The following is an 18,180-nucleotide window of genomic DNA, read 5'->3' on the forward strand; positions in this document are numbered from 1 at the left end:
TATGAGTATGTGTCTATCAGAGTCTGTGTGCTAAGAATCTGTTACTAATTTGTATGCATGCACAGGTATATGCATGTATTGGTTAATGTATCTATACCTGCTACATGTATTTCTGGAGCTGGGTAATAATGTTTTTTAAATTCTAAAATGAAAAAATATGACAAAAATACGACTGAGATTTGATTAAATTACCAGGGATCCAAAGTACACAGGTTGAAACCCCCTATTATGCTATATTTGGCATTTGGGATTTAACTGATTAATTTATCACTTAGGTGGAGCAAACACATGGCAATTACCCTCTCCAATCTTAAGCGCCTTCATAGTATGTGAAAATAATGGAACATGTCCAGACTTCCAAATATATATAAAAAAATATTTTACATGTCTTTCTACACTTTAGTTTTGACCCTTCTTTAACTTTTTTTGCACAAGTTACCAATGTAATTGATCTACAGGTCTCCTACAATCTGTTTCCCACTGGAAATACAACATTTCAAAAAGCAACTCCAACTTCTTCTAATTATATTGTGCTTCGTTCCTTGACCTTTTTCCTCAATATATATTTATTTATATATATATCTCAATGACCCAGAGAAACCCCATACATTTATCATTAGTTAAAATGATTCAAGTTCCTCTAAAACTGTAAAGAAACTGAAGTGTCCATATGTAATATATTGTGAATCCCCTTATTGGCACACTGTAAATGTACAGTAAAAGAAATAATAAACAAACACATATTTGATTGTAATGCATGTAATGTCCTCTTTGTTTTTATTACTGTTCATAAGAGTAAGTAAGCAACTAAATGGAACTTATAATCTGTTAAAGTAGCTAGACAAGAGAATGGCATGCAGGCTAGTCCACGAACACATGGAACCACTTTATTGGTGGATCATCCTTGTATGAACTGCAGAACAATGATGGGAAGATATCACAGTACTGAGATGTTAAAAGCATTGGGGGGAAAGAACACATTTTATTTTAGAAACAAGCTTGTATCACATACAGATGTAGCAAGACTCACTGTCCCCAGTGCCCTGGATGAAGAATCAAAACTCTGCGGCGTCAGGGACAGTGTCTGCCGCGATCGAGCTGCGGGGGTCCATGCATCTGACTGGGATCCCCGACAGCATTAATCCTTTGGTGCCATGATTTATTTATTTATCAAATGTTTTACCAGGAAGTATTACATTGAGAGTTACCTCTCGTTTTCAAGTTTGTCCTGGGCACAGACTTGCACCATGGTTGCGTGACCGTGGGTGGCAGCAGCACCGAAGACACTAAGCCTTGCTACATCTGTATACATATCTACAATAGCAGTGACAAACGTTGCAACATTAATTAGTGATGTTCAAGGGGAACAGTACTTGCCATACATAAGGATATTACGTGTTTTATTGTGTCTAAGTATAAATATGAACGGGTGGTTAACAAAGAATTCCTCTTTGTGCATAAAAAGCCTCTCTTTTGTCACATCTGCTGTCTCAGTGCCATCTTCATTTATCTCTACGCAAGTTTTGTGTATTGCCTGAGACACAGCAATGCCTTTACTCTCTGACATTCCTGAGAAGTCTGCCACCTCTTCATTAAAAGCTTCATTCATTCCCAAGCTCTTCAAAGTGTCCTTAAGATCATAGGTGGTTTCCAGCTTGAATTTGGGCAGGCATAGTTTCACTTTGCTGTTGGCCATCATGCTGGGATTAGTCCAATTAACATACTTCTCGTAAGTCATCTCCTGTTCCAGCTAAAATAACAATGACAAATAAAGGATCAGAAAACAACTTGCCAACTAAAACAGTGGACATAAAGTCCTTAAAGCAGATTAGTTTGTTTAATAAAGATTAGTTACTGTATAAGAAGAAAAAACAATTGTAAACAATATCCAATTGATTAACAATTTGTAATCGTTATACCCTAAACCCTGTTATTCATGTACTGTATAATCATTAGACCCTACTCCCGTTTATTCATGCTTTGGCAATACTGAAATGTTCTTTAGTCATGCCAAGAAAGCTTATTTGATTGTATTTTATTTGATTGAAAGTAGTCTCAGAAAATGGTTCTAATTTTGAAAGTAGGTGATAGAATAATCATCCACAGCATTGGAACTGATATTCAGTTCTTCACATTCTTTGAATTATGATTAGGACATTATTGCAATGTTTACATGCTACAAGAGGACATTGAATTTTTGTAAACTGAATTGGCCATCCAGATTATCTTTTTGCATGAATTAAATCAACATTATAAATCCAGATGACATGTGCCCTATTAAATGCTAAAACACTCAGTTATGGAAACATATTACTTGCTTGCTTATAAAAAAGACCATTTCTGGTGAGGTATCATGTTAAATCATTTAGTTCAGCGGTGCGCAAACTGGGGGGCGCTGCAGTATCATGTTAAATCATTTAGTTCAGCGGTGCGCAAACTGGGGGGCGCACGATTATGTAGGGGGGGAGCGGGCTGCTTGCAGGGAAACCTGGGGGCGGGTAGAGCTGTGCACGGGCGGCCAGAAGCTCCGTGCTGCTGCTTCTATGTGTCTGTGTCTTGCAGAGGGGGCGGGGCTTCTCTCTGCACACAGACAGCCCCTCCTTCTCTTCCTGTCTGCTTCCCGCACCAGTTTTCAGCAGCATGGGGGGGTTGTGGGATCGGAGCATGCCGCCCCCCCACGTGAAATTGTGTGTATCTGTGTGTGTGTGTGGATTGAGTGAGATTGTGTGTGTCAGAAAAAGTGAAGGGAAACACAAATTGGATGTGCACCCTAAAAGAATTCACTTATATGCACACCAAACTAGTGTAAAAATTAACTTTTAATAAATTTCCTTAAAACATATATTACCAAAGTAATGTGTAATGTGAATTAAAAATATATTAAATCAAAGTTATCTGGCATCCGTGTCGTTAATTATAAAGTCATGCTATCCCAGATGACCACTTAATGTTGGTGGGATACAGAGGACAGGGGATGCTAAGAGTCAGGGTATTAACCCCTCTGGAGCAACGGTGAGACCGAGTAGTAGGAGTATATAGTTGTTTACAAGTGGGTGGCCAACGGATTAAATATCCAGCTTCCTTGCTAGATTAACCAGCACTGCGCACTGCAATAGAGACTTAAGTGTGTTGAAGTAAAAGTGCCTGAATAATAAAGCTGGCACATACAGTGATAATGGTGGTACAAACACTGCAACATAAGACTGCCAGACACAGCAGTGCTAGGGTGAATTACACAGTGATGAACTATGAAAACGCCTCACATAGAGTGCAAGGAAAGCAGGCACACTAACTATGAAAATAAATAAATGAATGACTAACTACTAGGGTCTACACAGTTAGAACCAGGAGACTGCAGACACTACATTAAAACAGCTCCAAGTAGGAGACTGACAACATTGCGCGTCCAACGCGCGTTTCCCTCCAGCAAAGGAGCTTCTTCAGGGACAAATTGTGTGTGTGTGGGTGTGGGGGGGGGGCGTTGAGTGTGTGTGTGTGTGTGGGGGGGGATTAAGTGTGTGTGTGGGGGGGGGAATGATTGTGTGTGTGGGGGGGGGATTGAGTGTGTGTGTGTAGGGGGGGATTGAGTGTGTGTGTGTGGGGGGGGGATTGAGTGTGTGTGTGGGGGGGGGGATTGAGTGTGTGTGTGGGGGGGATTGAGTGTGTGTGTGTGGGGAGGGATTGAGTGTGTGTGTGTGTGTGGGGGGGGATTGAGTGTGTGTGTGGGGGGGGATTGAGTGTGTGTGTGGGGGGATTGAGTGTGTATGGTGGGGGATTGTGTGTGTGTGGGGGGATTGTGTGTGTGGGGGGATTATGTGTGTGTGTGGGGGGGATTGAGTGTGTGTGTGGGTGGGGATTGTGTGTGTGTGGGGGGGGATTGAGTGTGTGTGTGGGGGGGATTGAGTGTGTGTGGGGGGGGGATTGAGTGTGTGTGGGGATTGAGTGTGTGTGTGGGGGGGATTGAGTGTGTGTGTGTGTGTGGGGGGGGGGATTGTGTGTGTGTGGGGGGGATTATTTAGGGGGGCGCAGGCGGCGTGCGGCAAAAACTTGGTGCGCGGGCCGGCAGACGCTGTGCGCGGGAGGACGAAAAAGCTGTGCGCGAGGGGCGGCCAAGAAGATGTGCACGGGCGGGCAGCTGAAGATGTGTGCGGGTGGCTGAACAGGATAGTGCAGGTGGCGGGCACGTGATGGTGTGTGAGTGCACGCGCAGGGGCTTCGGAGGTACGGGGAGGAGCACGCCCCAGCGCTGTGATGTCAAACGCCCCTCCTTCTGGTGTCTGTCCTGCAATAGCGCTGTGTTCCTGCTCTCCTCCGCTGGCAACCTGCTTCGCTGCGATCCTCTGCAAGTGAAAGGGTCGGCTGCCACTGTATCAATCATACTATGAATGTACAGAAATAATGTAAAAATAACTGAAAACACAACATTGAAAACGGAAAAAAATAAATAATACTGTAGGTAGGAGTGTGGATGACAATGGGGATAGCAAGACAAAAAGCAGGGAGGGGAAGGTAGAAACAAAAAGGGGGGGGGGAGAGGGAAGGGAGGTAGCAAAGAGGTTGATGAATGCCCCCCAAAAGTATTGCCTTTGTGCACGTACGCTCTCCCCCGCTTGGCGCTTGGGAAGACAAACAAAATTGACTTTGAAGTGCGCTCAGCAGCAGTCAATACACACACACAGCCACACACAGACACACACACAAATAGCCCCGATCCAAGCTTGCAAAATTATGCAGGACACCCTGCGCTCATGCTTGGAGAGTTGGTGATATCACCGCTCTCAGCGGCAGTGTGGACGCAGCCTAATTTTGCAAGCGTGAGCTGTTGAAATATGTAAGTATTTAGACATATTTGGATTTATATTGTATACCGTTTAATAAAGGTTTTTTTTTTTCATGTGATTTTGATTACATCAGGCAGGGGGGGGGGCGAGAAATTTTATGGATGAAAAGGGGGGCTCGGCATAAAAAGTTTGCTCACCCCTGATTTAGTTGGTGCCCTTTATTTAATTTTATTATGATTGTAAATATGTCATACATAACAAAGGATACAAAGTTACATGTTGGAGTAGATTAGGTTGAAAAATACATATATGTTCATCAAAATATTTTATTGATGTAAAATTCTATTTTTGAATTTTGTAAAATTGCTTTATAAGAAACCCTTGGTCAGAGCATCTTTGTAATTGCTTCTTTTGTTAGGTGTAACTGACTAATTTCTATATGCATTTTGTATTCCACGACGTATTGCATTATATTTCATTGTATTTTTATTTCGCCCACATTTCAGAATGTACGAAAATAAATCTTGAATTATGTTAAGTTTCTTATTTACGAAGCTCTGAAGCGCGATCACTGAAAAATGACATTCAGGCCACTGACAGAAGACTGTTTATCACACTGGATCTTCATAAAAATATCATGTTTGACAGGGATGTTTTGTGGTTCATGGGTGTGCATTGCTGTTTGCTTCGTGGCACCAATTTTAGTAAGTAAAATAAGTTTGTAATATAAGGTTACATCTGAAAATTATAGACAGTGTTCGACAATCCTATACATTTACACGCCCGGGGCGGGTGGATTTAACCCCCGGGCGAGTAACTATTGGCCCAAGCAGCACACGTGTTTTGTTTTTTTAAATTTTCCCTGCTCGCGCTGAAATTTCCCTGCTCACGCTGGCTGAAAAAAAAAAACCTCCCCCTACCTGACTGCTGATTGGAGCGCGCTCCCAGGCTTTGTGGGCGCGCGGCCAGGCTCTATATGAGCCAGCCCCCAACGAGCAGCCATTCTTTTCCCATGGAGGATAGAGGACACAGTAAGTATTATCTGTGCCTTCCCCCACCTCCCTCCCCTCCCCGGCGCTCCTGCTGCCTGCAGTTATGGTGATGGGAGCGGGGGATGCCCCCTCATGTCCCCGCTTCCCTCCCCCCCGCTTCCCCCCAGTCCCGTGTCAGAGAGCGCGGCGGGTGATGGGAGCGGGGGATGCCCCCTCATGTCCCCGCTTCCCCCCCCCCGCTTCCCCCCGGTCCCGTGTCAGAGGGCGCGGCGGGTGATGGGAGCGGGGGATGCCCCCTCATGTCCCCGCTTCCCCCCCCCCCGCTTCCCCCCGGTCCCGCGTCAGGGAGCACGCCGGGTGATGGGAGCAGGGGATGCCCCCTCATGTCCCCGCTTCCCCCCCCCTGCTTCCCCCCGGTCCCGCGTCAGGGAGCGCGCCGGGTGATGGGAGCGGGGATGCCCCCTCATGTCCCCGCTTTCCCCCCCCTCCACTTCCCCCCGGTCCCACGTAAGGGAGCGCGCCGGGTGATGGGAGCGGGGTTGCCCCCTCATGTCCCCGCGGAGCAGGAGATTGGCGGGGGGTGGGGGAGGAGCGTGGTGGTGCTGGTCGTGGCCTTTCCAAAATGTGTGTAGAGAGTGAGTGTGTGTGGGCATGAGAGAATGTGTGTGTGTGTATATGGGAGAGTGTGTGTGTGTGTATATATAGGTGTGAATGTGTGTGTGTGTGTGTGTAGATATGGGTGTGTGTGTGTATATATGGGTGGGGGGTGTATATATGTGTGTGTGGGAGTGTGTGTGTATATGTGGGAGTGTGTGTGTATATATGTGGGAGTGTGTGTGTGTATATGTGGGAGTGTGTGTATATGTGGGAGTGTGTGTGTGTATATGTGGGAGTGTGTATGTTCGAGTGTGTGTGTGTGTATATGTGGGAGTGTGTGTGTGTGTGTGTATATGTGGGAGTGTGTGTGTGTGTGTGTGTATATGTGGGAGTGTGTGTGTATATGTGGGAGTGTGTGTGTGTGTCTATGTGGGAGTGTGTATGTGTGTGCGCATGTGGGAGTGTGTGTGTGTGTGTGTATATGTGGGAGTGTGTGTGTGTGTGTGTATGTGTATATGTGGGAGTGTGTGTGTGTGTGTGTGTGTGTGTGTGTGTGTGTGTGTGTGTGTGTGTGTGTATGTGGGAGTGTGTATGTGTGTGTGCATGTGGGAGTGTGTGTGTGTGTGTGTGTATATGTGGGAGTGTGTGTGTGTATGTGTATATGTGGGAGTGTGTGGGAGTGTGTGTGTGTGTGTGTGTGTGTGTGTGTGTGTGTGTGTGTGTGTGTGTGTGTGTGTGTGTGTGTGTGTGTGTGTGTGTGTGTGTGTGTGTGTGTGTGTGTGTGTGTGTGTGTGTGTGTGTATATGTGGGAGTGTGTGTGTGTGGGTGTATATATATGGGAGAATGTGTATGTGTGTATGGGAGTATGTGTGACACCAGAGGTACCCCCCCAATCAGTCACCCACCCCTGCCCCGGTCAGTCAGTCAGTCACCCCTTCCCCTCCTCTCTCTGGTCTCTCTCAGGTCTCTCTCTGGTCTCTCTCTGGTCTCTCTCTGGTGTCGTCTCTCTCTGGTCTCTCTCTGGTGTCGGTCTCTCTCTGGTCTCTCTCTGGTGTCGGTCTCTCTCTGGTCTCTCTCTGGTGTCGGTCTCTCTCTGGTCTCTCTCTGGTGTCGGTCTCTCTCTGGTCTCTCTCTGGTGTCGGTCTCTCTCTGGTCTCTCTCTGGTCTCTCTCTGGTCTCTCTCTGGTCTCTCTCTGGTGTCGGTCTCTCTCTGGTCTCTCTCTGGTGTCGGTCTCTCTCTGGTCTCTCTCTGGTGTCGGTCTCTCTCTGGTCTCTCTCTGGTGTCGGTCTCTCTCTGGTCTCTCTCTGGTCTATCTCTGGTGTCGGTCTCTCTCTGGTGTCGGTCTCTCTCTGGTCTCTCTCTGGTGTCGGTCTCTCTCTGGTCTCTCTCTGGTCTCTCTCTGGTGTCGGTCTCTCTCTGGTCTCTCTCTGGTGTCGGTCTCTCTCTGGTCTCTCTCTGGTGTCGGTCTCTCTCTGGTCTCTCTCTGGTCTCTCTCTGGTGTCGGTCTCTCTCTGGTGTCGGTCTCTCTCTGGTCTCTCTCTGGTGTCGGTCTCTCTCTGGTCTCTCTCTGGTGTCGGTCTCTCTCTGGTCTCTCTCTGGTGTCGGTCTCTCTCTGGTCTCTCTCTGGTGTCGGTCTCTCTCTGGTCTCTCTCTGGTGTCGGTCTCTCTCTGGTCTCTCTCTGGTGTCGGTCTCTCTCTTCCCCTCTCTCTTCCCCTCTCTCTTCCCCTCTCTCTTCCCCTCTCTCTTCCCCTCTCTCTTCCCCTCTCTCTTCCCCTCTCTCTTCCCCTCTCTCTCCCTCTCTGTATCTGGATATCTTATTTACCCTATATAGCTTAACTGTCCAATACCACACCAAAATAACTTATACTGCTTTCTTCCAGATCTGACTCAAGCTTCACACAGAACCCTCCCCTAACCCAGAAGACAGGTAGGGAACACATCCCCTCCAACTTATAACATTGCGGGAATGAGGTACCTGGACATTGAGGTACTGCGGATCAGGTAAGATCCCAGGCGGGATTACTGCTTTAGATATTGTGAAGCGGGGACGTCCAGACACTGGTTAAGGGGTTCAGGAAACTAGTCCTTCACCTGTGGCTTTTATTTCTAGATCCGACATTTACACACTTACACACACACACGTAACAAGGACTAATTGTAGTATAATGTAATAAATACATTTGTCAAAAACGAATGTTGTTCTGACTAGGAATTTATTAAATGTATTTTATTTATATATTTTATTTTAAAGCGGGGTTGGGGGCGGGACTAGGTGGCGAGTAGATTTTTTTGGTTGGGCGAGTAGATTTTTGGGTGATTTGTCGAACACTGATTATAGAGGATCAATTATTGCTTAGTGGAGTGACCCCCGACTAATTAATTAGCTCCTCACTCTACCTGTTGCCTGCTTGTTGATTAGAGAAACGTACACGTGGCGTGATTTATCAAGTTCACGGGGTGCATTTCTGATCTAAAACTGACCAAAGGGATTTTGAGCTTACAGATGTAGCAAGACTTACTGTCTTCAGTGCCGCTGCCAAGCACAGTCACGTGACCGCGGTGTTCTCGGCCCTCGGAGCATTAACGCTATTGGGGGTCCCATTCAGAAGCATGAACCCCCCACAGCGATATCGCGGTAGACACTGTCCCAATGCCGCAGACTTTTGCTTTCTTGCCTGCGGTGCTGGGGACAGTGTCTTGTTATATATTTATGTCAAGAAATTTCCACATATCTTACAAAATGTAATGTAAACCTGCTAATATTTGTTAGACATGCAGTCCCACATAGGACATAATTAAACAATGGTCTAGAGCAGGGCTGTGCAAACTTTTCAGTGTGAACCCCTCCCCCCCTCAGCCTTCTCCCCCCCATTTAATTTAAATGCATTCGGGAAGAGTAACCGCCGCGCCCCTCCCCCCCCCCCAGAAAATGGAATCGCCGCGCCCTTCAGTTTATGCACCTTGGTCTTGAGTCATCAAACTCTGTTAAAACAGAGTTAATATCGCACCCAGTAAAAAAAAAGACTGGGTCATTTGATTGCAATTTAATAACCTAACTCATCAATATTGCTGTAAAAATGTACCAGGTGTGAGATTTCAACACTGGTGTAATAACAGAACTGATAATAACAAGTTAGTTACTGCATCACTCTCGCATGGTGGAGGGCAAGTTATGTGTTCTACCATAGGGTTCTGTCAAATCAATTAATACAGAACTCTGGATCCAGCTCAAGCGCAGTCCGAGAGAATGAGGAAAGGTTTGGTGCAGGGGGGAGAATGAAGGGCTGCTGAGGTCAGCTACAGTAGCTCAGCCCCACCTGAGACACCCTTATTGATAACATACTGTATAGTAGATACCAAAATAGTGGCAGGATCCAAGAGTGTATAATAAAGGCAAGACCAAAATAATTTGGAAAAAACTGTCTGCATTTATTGTACTGTATGTTCTTGTAATAATGTTTTTTGCAACCTTAGCACTGTACTATTTTTGTATATAAAGTCTAATATTTAATAATAACTCTAACTGAACTTTACACGTTTTGAAAAGAGTAATTACATTTTCAGCAAAATTTGTCTGCAATAGATTTATGTGTATTAATTACATATTTTGTTTAGTAAACAGGGATCAAGGACCCTGGAGATTGTGGTTTTCTTTATCCTTGGTGGTGGCCGTGATTAAAGCTATATATTGTGATGGATTGAGGGTAAATATTTGAGGAGCCCTGCTGGGACATAAGTGTCTCAGCTGCTCACAGGTGACAGATGATGCAGGTAGTAAAACTCACCTTAAAGTTCTGATTACGTTTACAAAGATAGTCGTCGATCAATTAGCTGTCATCTATTAAACATTTCACTAACATGAGTTCAATTTTGGAACTAGGTGCGATTGTACCTTTTAATCTGGTGTCAATCGAGCACATATTGGTGTTACCTTTTCCAAGCCGGTGGAGTCATCTTCAATAGTTTTGGGAAGTAAAATGAGCATACTGAGGTGCTTGCCCACAAAAGGGATCTCTAAGATCATCGTTTTCAAATCATTTATGTATCCTATGCTCAGCCGGGCTTCTAGGTACATCATCTGCACAGGCTTACTTTCAGTCTGGAAGAAACATGAGGAAAGGAAAATGTCAGAAGATATATAGTATTATATTATCACAGATTTGAGAACATGGTGATCTTGCCCTTGTATACAAGGACGTGTCACGTGCTCTCAGCTCCTTAAGCACCAAAGTAATCAGGGAAAATGTAAATGAACAACCACTGTAGCCTTACTATAGCTCTCTATATAGAGCTGTAAATGTTCAGTAGTATGTACCATGTGCCACCTCCTGACTAATTTAAGACATTTACTCTGCAAAATAATCTATAAGCTAAGAATGTGAACACAGCTCCACCTACTATACTAGTACTATAGGACATTTCAAGCTCAGGAGACACTTTACAGAGGCTGTTTAAACTGAAACCTATTGCCTGTGTAGCCATGGCTGGTCCAGGTTTTCTTTCTGCCCCCTGTCACATAAGTCCTAGTAGCTACAGGCAGTGGCAGGCTATCCTGTGGGGTTTACCCCCCTCATGCAGCCTCCTTGAGTGACAGGAGTGGAACAAGGTCTGCGAGTTACCCAATCAGGGTGCAGCCCAGGTATCCTCCCCTTCTGCACTAAGAAAGTATTCTAAATTAGTCAGTCTGAGTCTCGCCCGGCTGGGATTGAGTCATGCTCTCAGCTCCTTAGGAGGTTGAGGAGAATAGATCCTACAGATTGCAAGGCCTCAATTCAGGGAAGAGGCCAGGCACATCCAGAGGCTGGGATCCCATACTGAGAAATGTATTCGCTGCAATAACACCTGCAGTGGATGCTAATAAAAGGATCCTGCTTTATATAACCCTGCCTAAGTCACAGTCTATTGGGTAGGGGTATCAATGATGATTTTCACAGAGTTTCCAGTTATGCTGGAGCCAGCTATGAATGGAGACGTTGCACCAGATAAGGAAGAACACAGCCTGAAGACATCCAAAAGCCTGTCCTTTTTCCCCATACCAAAGCAGACACTCAGTATCTCCTGGAACCTCACAGGTATGAAGCACCACAAAACAAGTAGCCAAGGCAAAATCTCCCAGGGGGGGGGGGGGGGAAAGCAGTGCTACACTTGCTTTTTTTAAATGTATGAATTATGAATATTTTTTTTTAAACTTGATGGCCAGCTACCTTCTCCATATAAAGCAAGGTGGAATGTAGGGTAAAGAGAGAAAATTATAGAGATGAAGACTGAGAAAATATCACAGAGTAGTAATAGAATCAGGTCATTTGACAGGGCCAAGAAAGTTTGCCCCCAGACTGAGGCTGGTTCCAGCTCAAGCACAGTCTAAGAGAATGAGGAAAGGTTTGGTGCAGGGGAGAGAATGAAGGGCTGTTGAGGTCAGCTAGCTCAGCCCCACATAAGACACCCTTATTGATAACATACATACCAAAATAGTGGCAGGATCCAAGAGTGTATAATAAAGGCAAGACCAAAATAATTCGGAAAAAAATTATAAACTTGACTAGTAGTGATAACGAAATATAAAGTTCACATCTAGGGATAGCAAAGTGGTACTGTATATGTGTGTTTGTGTGCACAAATAAATGCAGTGTATACTATGAAACTGTATACAGTGTATTTGTATGGTACCACAAGAGATGTATATCTCCACGTAAACCACAAACATTATATTTACCGATGTGACAGGGAAAGATACACTGCCCTTTCTTAGTAGGTAGACTGTGTCTGCCTGAGCCAGTTATGTGTTTTTAATATACCTGGAGCTGTGGAGCTAATTTCTCAGCTCCAGGTGTGCTGGATTAATTAACCAGACTGCTAGCCCTACATCAGGGAAAAGACAGGGAGCTCAGGCAGACTGCAGGAGATACTGTAGGTGTGACTGCACTAGCTTCTGCATTGCCTGTAACATAAGGACCTGGCTGCTATACAGAGGCCGCTGTGGGTTTTAGATCACTTGCCTTGGAAAATCTGTGACCACCTCACAGTAACTCCTGAGATTGTCCACAGCAGGCTGTACTGGACCATTGGATTAACACAGCGGGGGTCCTTGCATTTGAATGGGACTTGCAGCCCAGTAGGATTCACACAGCTGAAGTCCCATTCAAATGCAGGGACCCCCGCTGTATTAATCCAATGGGCCATTAGTCTAACTGTAGAAATCTTGCAGCGTGCTGCAGAAATCTTGCAGCATTGGATGGGTTTTAGTGTAGAATTCTCAAGGCAAGTTATCTAAAACCGGCAGCTGCAGTTGTACTACTGCTTTTGTTAGTCCTTAACTGGGAGTAAAAACTGTGATGCTAACAATCGGGATAGTGTCTCCTGAAGGACCAGACACTGGCTTTGTTATTCTATCTATATGATATATGGTATTTTTGTTGTTTTTGCATATTTTGCTGAAGTAAAGCTGTTTTGATCTCTGGTGTCTTGCCTTGCTACACCATGCTACAACTACATACAATATACTATTCTGGACTTGCAAGGTTATGTGGGGGGCAAACAAAGGTAAAATGGTCAAGAAGTAAACACAGGGAAGGCGTGACATTTTCACAGTATGCATTTTCACAGTATGGCAGTTTTCTGGGGGTGGGTGGGTGTCAAAAATGGAGCATGCAGGCAAGAGGGAAGGAGTTTGAGTCTCTTGTCCCGGCAGGAGGGAAGGAGGGTGAGTCTCTTGTCCTGGCGGGAGGGAAGGAGGGTGAGTCTCTTGTCCTGGTGGGAGGGAAGGAGGGTGAGTCTCTTGTCCTGGCGGGAGGGAAGGAGGGTGAGTCTCTTGTCCTGGCGGGAGGGAAGGAGGGTGAGTCTCTTGTCCTGGTGGGAGGGAAGGAGGGTGAGTCTCTTGTCCTGGTGGGAGGGAAGGAGGGTGAGTCTCTTGTCCTGGTGGGAGGGAAGGAGGGTGAGTCTCTTGTCCTGGTGGCAGGGAAGGAGGGTGAGTCTCTTGTCCTGGTGGCAGGGAAGGAGGGTGAGTCTCTTGTCCAGGCGGGAGGGAAGGAGGGTGTCTCTTGTCCAGGTGGGAGGGAAGGAGGGTGAGTCTCTTGTCCAGGTGAGAGGGAAAGAGGGTGACTAATTCGTACGGTAAGTAGGGAAGGAGGGTGAGTCATTCGTGCAGTCAGTAGGGAAAGAGGGCGAGTCACTCGGGTGAGAGGCAAAGAGGGTGAGTCATTCGTACGGTCAGTAGGGATGGAGGATGAGTCACTCGTTTGGGTGGTAGGGAAGGAGGGTAGCCAGGCAGAAGGAAAAGAGTGCGAGTCCCTTGTTTAGCTGGGCAAGAGGGAAAGAAGGTGAGTCACTCATTTGGAAAGGAGGGAATTAGGGTGAATCACTTGTTTGGGCGGGAAGGAAGGAGGTTGAGTCATTGGTTTGTGCTAAAGTGAAGAAAGGAGGGCGAATCACTTTTTCAGCAGAAAGGAGCGTGAGTCATACATTAGGCTAGGAGGGAGGGTGAATCAGTTATGTCAAGTAAGTGGTGTGGGCAGGAGAGTGAGAGGTTTCCGGGTGAGTTTTTTTGGATGAAGGGGTAGTGGCAGTGAGCATTTGCACAGATTACTCCGGCTCTCTGATTTGGCACGGTGTAAGAAAATTCGAGGCATTACTGACTAATAGTGACTAGAATTTTGACCAATCCGAGAGCAGGAATTTCAATAATGCCCTGAATTTACATACATTTAGCCTATAATAAACCATAAGACCCCTTACAGCTATCTAGTACTGGATGGTGTTTTATGGCATAGTACTGCTTAGTAAATACAGGCTAAGGTGCCTTCCAACTCCAGAAGGTGACCCGTGGAGCAGCACTGTGTAGTAAATATTGCTTCATTTGTTGAAGAATCCTAAAAGATAAAAAAAAAATCTGGTATGAGATCAATCTTTGGACTCATGCACTGTCCTGATGGCTGTATATGCACAGAGCAAGATAGCATTTGTCTATCTAAAAAAATGCACCTTACAAACTGCTTGAACACCAAAGGGCTTCCAGCACAAAGTCAAAGTCATCATTACGATGACATTTTACCAGTTTGCACATACCTACCTTGCTAATATTAAACTCTGCTTCTTTTGTTTCAGATTCATTGAATTTATATAACCAGCATCCCTTGAAATAGGCAGCTCCAACAATAAGGATTTTAGTGTGCTCATCACATAGCCCCTCACTCAATACACACTCAATGTTACCTGCAGGAAATCAAATGTTGACAAATTTTTATAAAGAATAACGGGACATACGTATGCCATCAGTGGTGTAACATGTACTGAAAGCCTCAAGGCTGATTTTCAAAGTCGCCCATTACAAATCTGTGCCATGCATTCTTCATAACAAATCTACATCCTTCATCATAAACAATTAATCACTATCTCATATACTAGAGGAATACTGTAGCTCAAACCTCGCAGTGGCCCATATGCACTAAGATCCAGTAAATCAAGGCATTTAATGTTAGGCTACATAAATTAGTAACTAACGTTATTTAAGGCATATTCACAAAGGTACTAACAGTATATGCAAAAACAACAGTCATTGTTAAACTCATTAGGATAGGTTTAATGCCAGGTTAAAATAACCAGCTTAAAAAACATGACTCATGTAACGCCTGTCTTAACTAAAGGTGGCATTACTCCCATCCAGACTCTGAAATAGGAGTTTTGGGAGCGGGAGAGGAAAGGGGTGGTTGAGGAGGAGAGAAAATGGGAGAGAAAGGGGTCTGGCTAAGAGTAATGCTACCTTTAGGTAAGACCTAAAGTAAATAACCAAATGTTAATTCCCTGAGGCCTGTAGTGGATATGCAATATTAGGGGGAACTTATCTTTTGCATTTCATAAAAATGCAGCCATAAAAATGGAACGATAGATAATTTCAAGGAGTTGGAATGGGTTAACGTTAGGTTGTTCTCTTTAGTGGATCTGCATTATGATTAACCAAATGTTAATTTAAATTAATGTTAGGTCAAATAGCCTAATGGCTAATGCATCTGGCCCAAAGACAGAGAGAGCTGAAACTTCCATTCGGGTGTGTAAAATGTTATGATTGTAGCTCAAGCCTGATTTGGAAGACAGCTATTTGTGAATCATCATTTTGTGTTTTTATGGTACATGAAAACTTTCTTTATATTTGGCTATTTTAAAGCAAATTGAACTGCAATATGTCAGAGGTCATTGCTTCTGAATAGTAAGCAATAAAATAAATATCAATGTACTGTATGTGCTGTAGTTTGATACAGAAAAGTCACCAACCACAAAATGGTAACCTTCACATCCAATGAAAACCTAGCACCGCTTCCATTAGCTCACAAATAGTAAAAGAATGATTAAAGGGTGCACTAAAGGGACATATGCTCTACATTTGCCACATTAACTACATTGTTCCATTTTTCTTTACAGTAGAACTTTTTTTTGCTACTCCTTAGAAATATATTAACCTATTTTCACCAACAGTAAATTGTCAAAACATACCCTGGTTCTCTTTCAAAATGCAACATAATTAATAGTATTTCTGAGCATATCATAATTGAGATTTAACATAGGGGTTAACAACTCTGGTGAGGCCTGTGGGACATAATTGATAACATAATGGTAACTTTTCCCATAAATGTGAAGAGTACAGAGGTAATATTTTTGTGTTTGGTTGAGTACAAAATCAACAAATACTGTAAACGTTTAGCAATTGTATGTGCCACATGAAGATCTGTCTTATCTGTTATAAGTTACCTACCATCAGTTAGGTCCTTTACTGAAGTATTTATCTGGTTCCTTGTTTCTTCAGCTTGACTTTTAAGGTCAACCATTTCCAGTTCTGATGGATACGATTTCTTAGTTGAATTTATGAAATCCTAAAAGGCAGAAATGATACTGTTAGAATGTCTCTTCCCCTCCTCCCTTTCCTATGAGTGATTGATTATAATTACAGTTGCTAAAGAGGTTATTTATGAGTAAAGGGTGGAACTAACTGACTAACACCTAAAAGGGTTATGGTAAATATGATATTACAGACAGCTGTTGTGGGCTATCTGTGAAGAGGTTCGGTCATATAGTCAATGTTAGACAAGGTTGACTTCCATATTTGCAAGACGCTATTCATACATAGCTAAGGAGGGAGAGGAATCATACAGAGAGGAGAATTAATCTATAAGGGAAGGACAGGAATCCATAGGAAAGGCTAACATAAGAGAGAAATGAACAGGAATGACAAGATGCCATATTGGAAAAGCACATGCTATGTTTGATCTTAAATTCCATATATCTATCTGTGAGTAATATTAAATAAACATTTCTTATGTGCCAAACCTGAATGGTGACATTTTAAATCTTGTAAGAAGATGTGATTGTTAATTGACTATTTACATTGGCGAGCCACCAGTATTCAGTCTTTCTTCATATTGGATTGAGAGGGGAAATTGCAGGAAAATATTGCAAAAGAATCCCAGATCCAAGACTTCAGAAAGAAAGAAGCTGAAATCGGATGTTAGGTAGAATTCCCCAGTCTACCACGTGGGTGTACAGAATGAGACAGCTGCGAGAAGCAGTGTCAGATATTTGCAGAGACATGAAGAGGCTGAGTTTTTTGTTGTTACATTCATTTGGACAGGACAGGTCTTGAACAGCATAGGTTTAATAAGGAGAACCAGTGAAATGTCATAGGTAATTGTATGATGGGTAACGAATGGTATCTGATGATCATACTAAAGAAAAATCAACAAAGCTAAGCAAAAGAAAATAATTTCATGTCAGAAAGTACATCCTCATCTACATCCTCTCACTCCTGGCGGTGAGTGCCATTGTTTCAATCACCTATGGGACTGAATAGTTATTCATTTTTATTAGGAAAAAGAACAATAAGACTATAATGAAGGCTATTGGGGAAAAAGTACAAGGTGTACTACAATATCCAATTATATTATAATATCCAATATAATTTAGATAAAAATACAGCAAGAATTGAACAATTGGATCTTTTTGCTTGTTTACATTTTAATTCTAAAATAATTTGTTTATCACACCAAGTTAAGACTATTTACGATTCATGTTTTCATAATCACACTTCATGTTAAGGTTGTATTGAGACAGTAAAAACATTTTACGATCTTGTTACTTTTGTAGAGAAAGGAAAAGTATGTGTACAAGTAATGACAGAGAAGGAAATATTGAAAGATTTCTAACTTATGTGTGCACATTATGAGCCCTGGGTACTGCTTTCAGGGAATGGAGTCTGTGATATCTATGCTGTACCCAAATAAATACCCAGTTGTATCATCTCTGGTGTGTTCCTTGAAAACTGAGTTGCCTGTGAGGACCATCCTGGCTGCCCAGGATCCTCATACACTGGCGACACACTTTATTCGAGCTCGGCTAGTCCCACGAATTCGGGTATACCGGGTGTATTGAGGTTTGTGACTGTTTTCTGCCCGAGTGCATTGAGGTATTTTCCAGACAGGGATTGAAGCATTTTATTCCCGCTGGCTGCAATACTGCACAGTATATATATATATACTGCATTACAATTCATGAATTTATGCCATCTGGTAGACACGCGAAGCATTGCAGCCTATTAAATCCTAATCATTATCATTTAACAGATCAGCCGCCCGTCAGCCAGGCATGAACCATGGCTGGGAAGGCAAACGCAACGGGGCTTGTCTGAGGTGAGGAGCGGCGCATTCCAGGTATCTGCCAGGTACATACTGGGTATTTGCTCGAATAAAGTGTGTCGGTGCAGTAGGATGGAAGCGCTGTGCTGACAGAAGAACCATAATGGGGAGCCTGTCCTGATGCCTCCCCATA

General features: G+C 44.0%; 1 protein-coding gene across 1 annotated transcript in view; it reads right to left on the reverse strand.

Moving 5' to 3' along the window:
• Positions 1–743: 743 nt before the first annotated feature.
• Positions 744–18,180, reverse strand: part of SERPINB5 (serpin family B member 5) — a 62,173-nt gene continuing 44,736 nt past the window's right edge. Inside the window, exons 4-7 of the mRNA XM_075585842.1 lie at positions 16,115–16,232; positions 14,438–14,580; positions 10,304–10,471; positions 744–1,750 (exon numbers count right to left, since the gene is read on the reverse strand). Coding sequence (XP_075441957.1) covers positions 1,358–1,750; positions 10,304–10,471; positions 14,438–14,580; positions 16,115–16,232 — 822 coding nt within the window. The 3' untranslated portion in view covers positions 744–1,357. The remainder of the gene's footprint in view (positions 1,751–10,303; positions 10,472–14,437; positions 14,581–16,114; positions 16,233–18,180) is intronic.

This window comes from Ascaphus truei, chromosome 2 (assembly GCF_040206685.1).
Source record: "Ascaphus truei isolate aAscTru1 chromosome 2, aAscTru1.hap1, whole genome shotgun sequence".
NCBI lineage: Eukaryota > Metazoa > Chordata > Amphibia > Anura > Ascaphidae > Ascaphus > Ascaphus truei.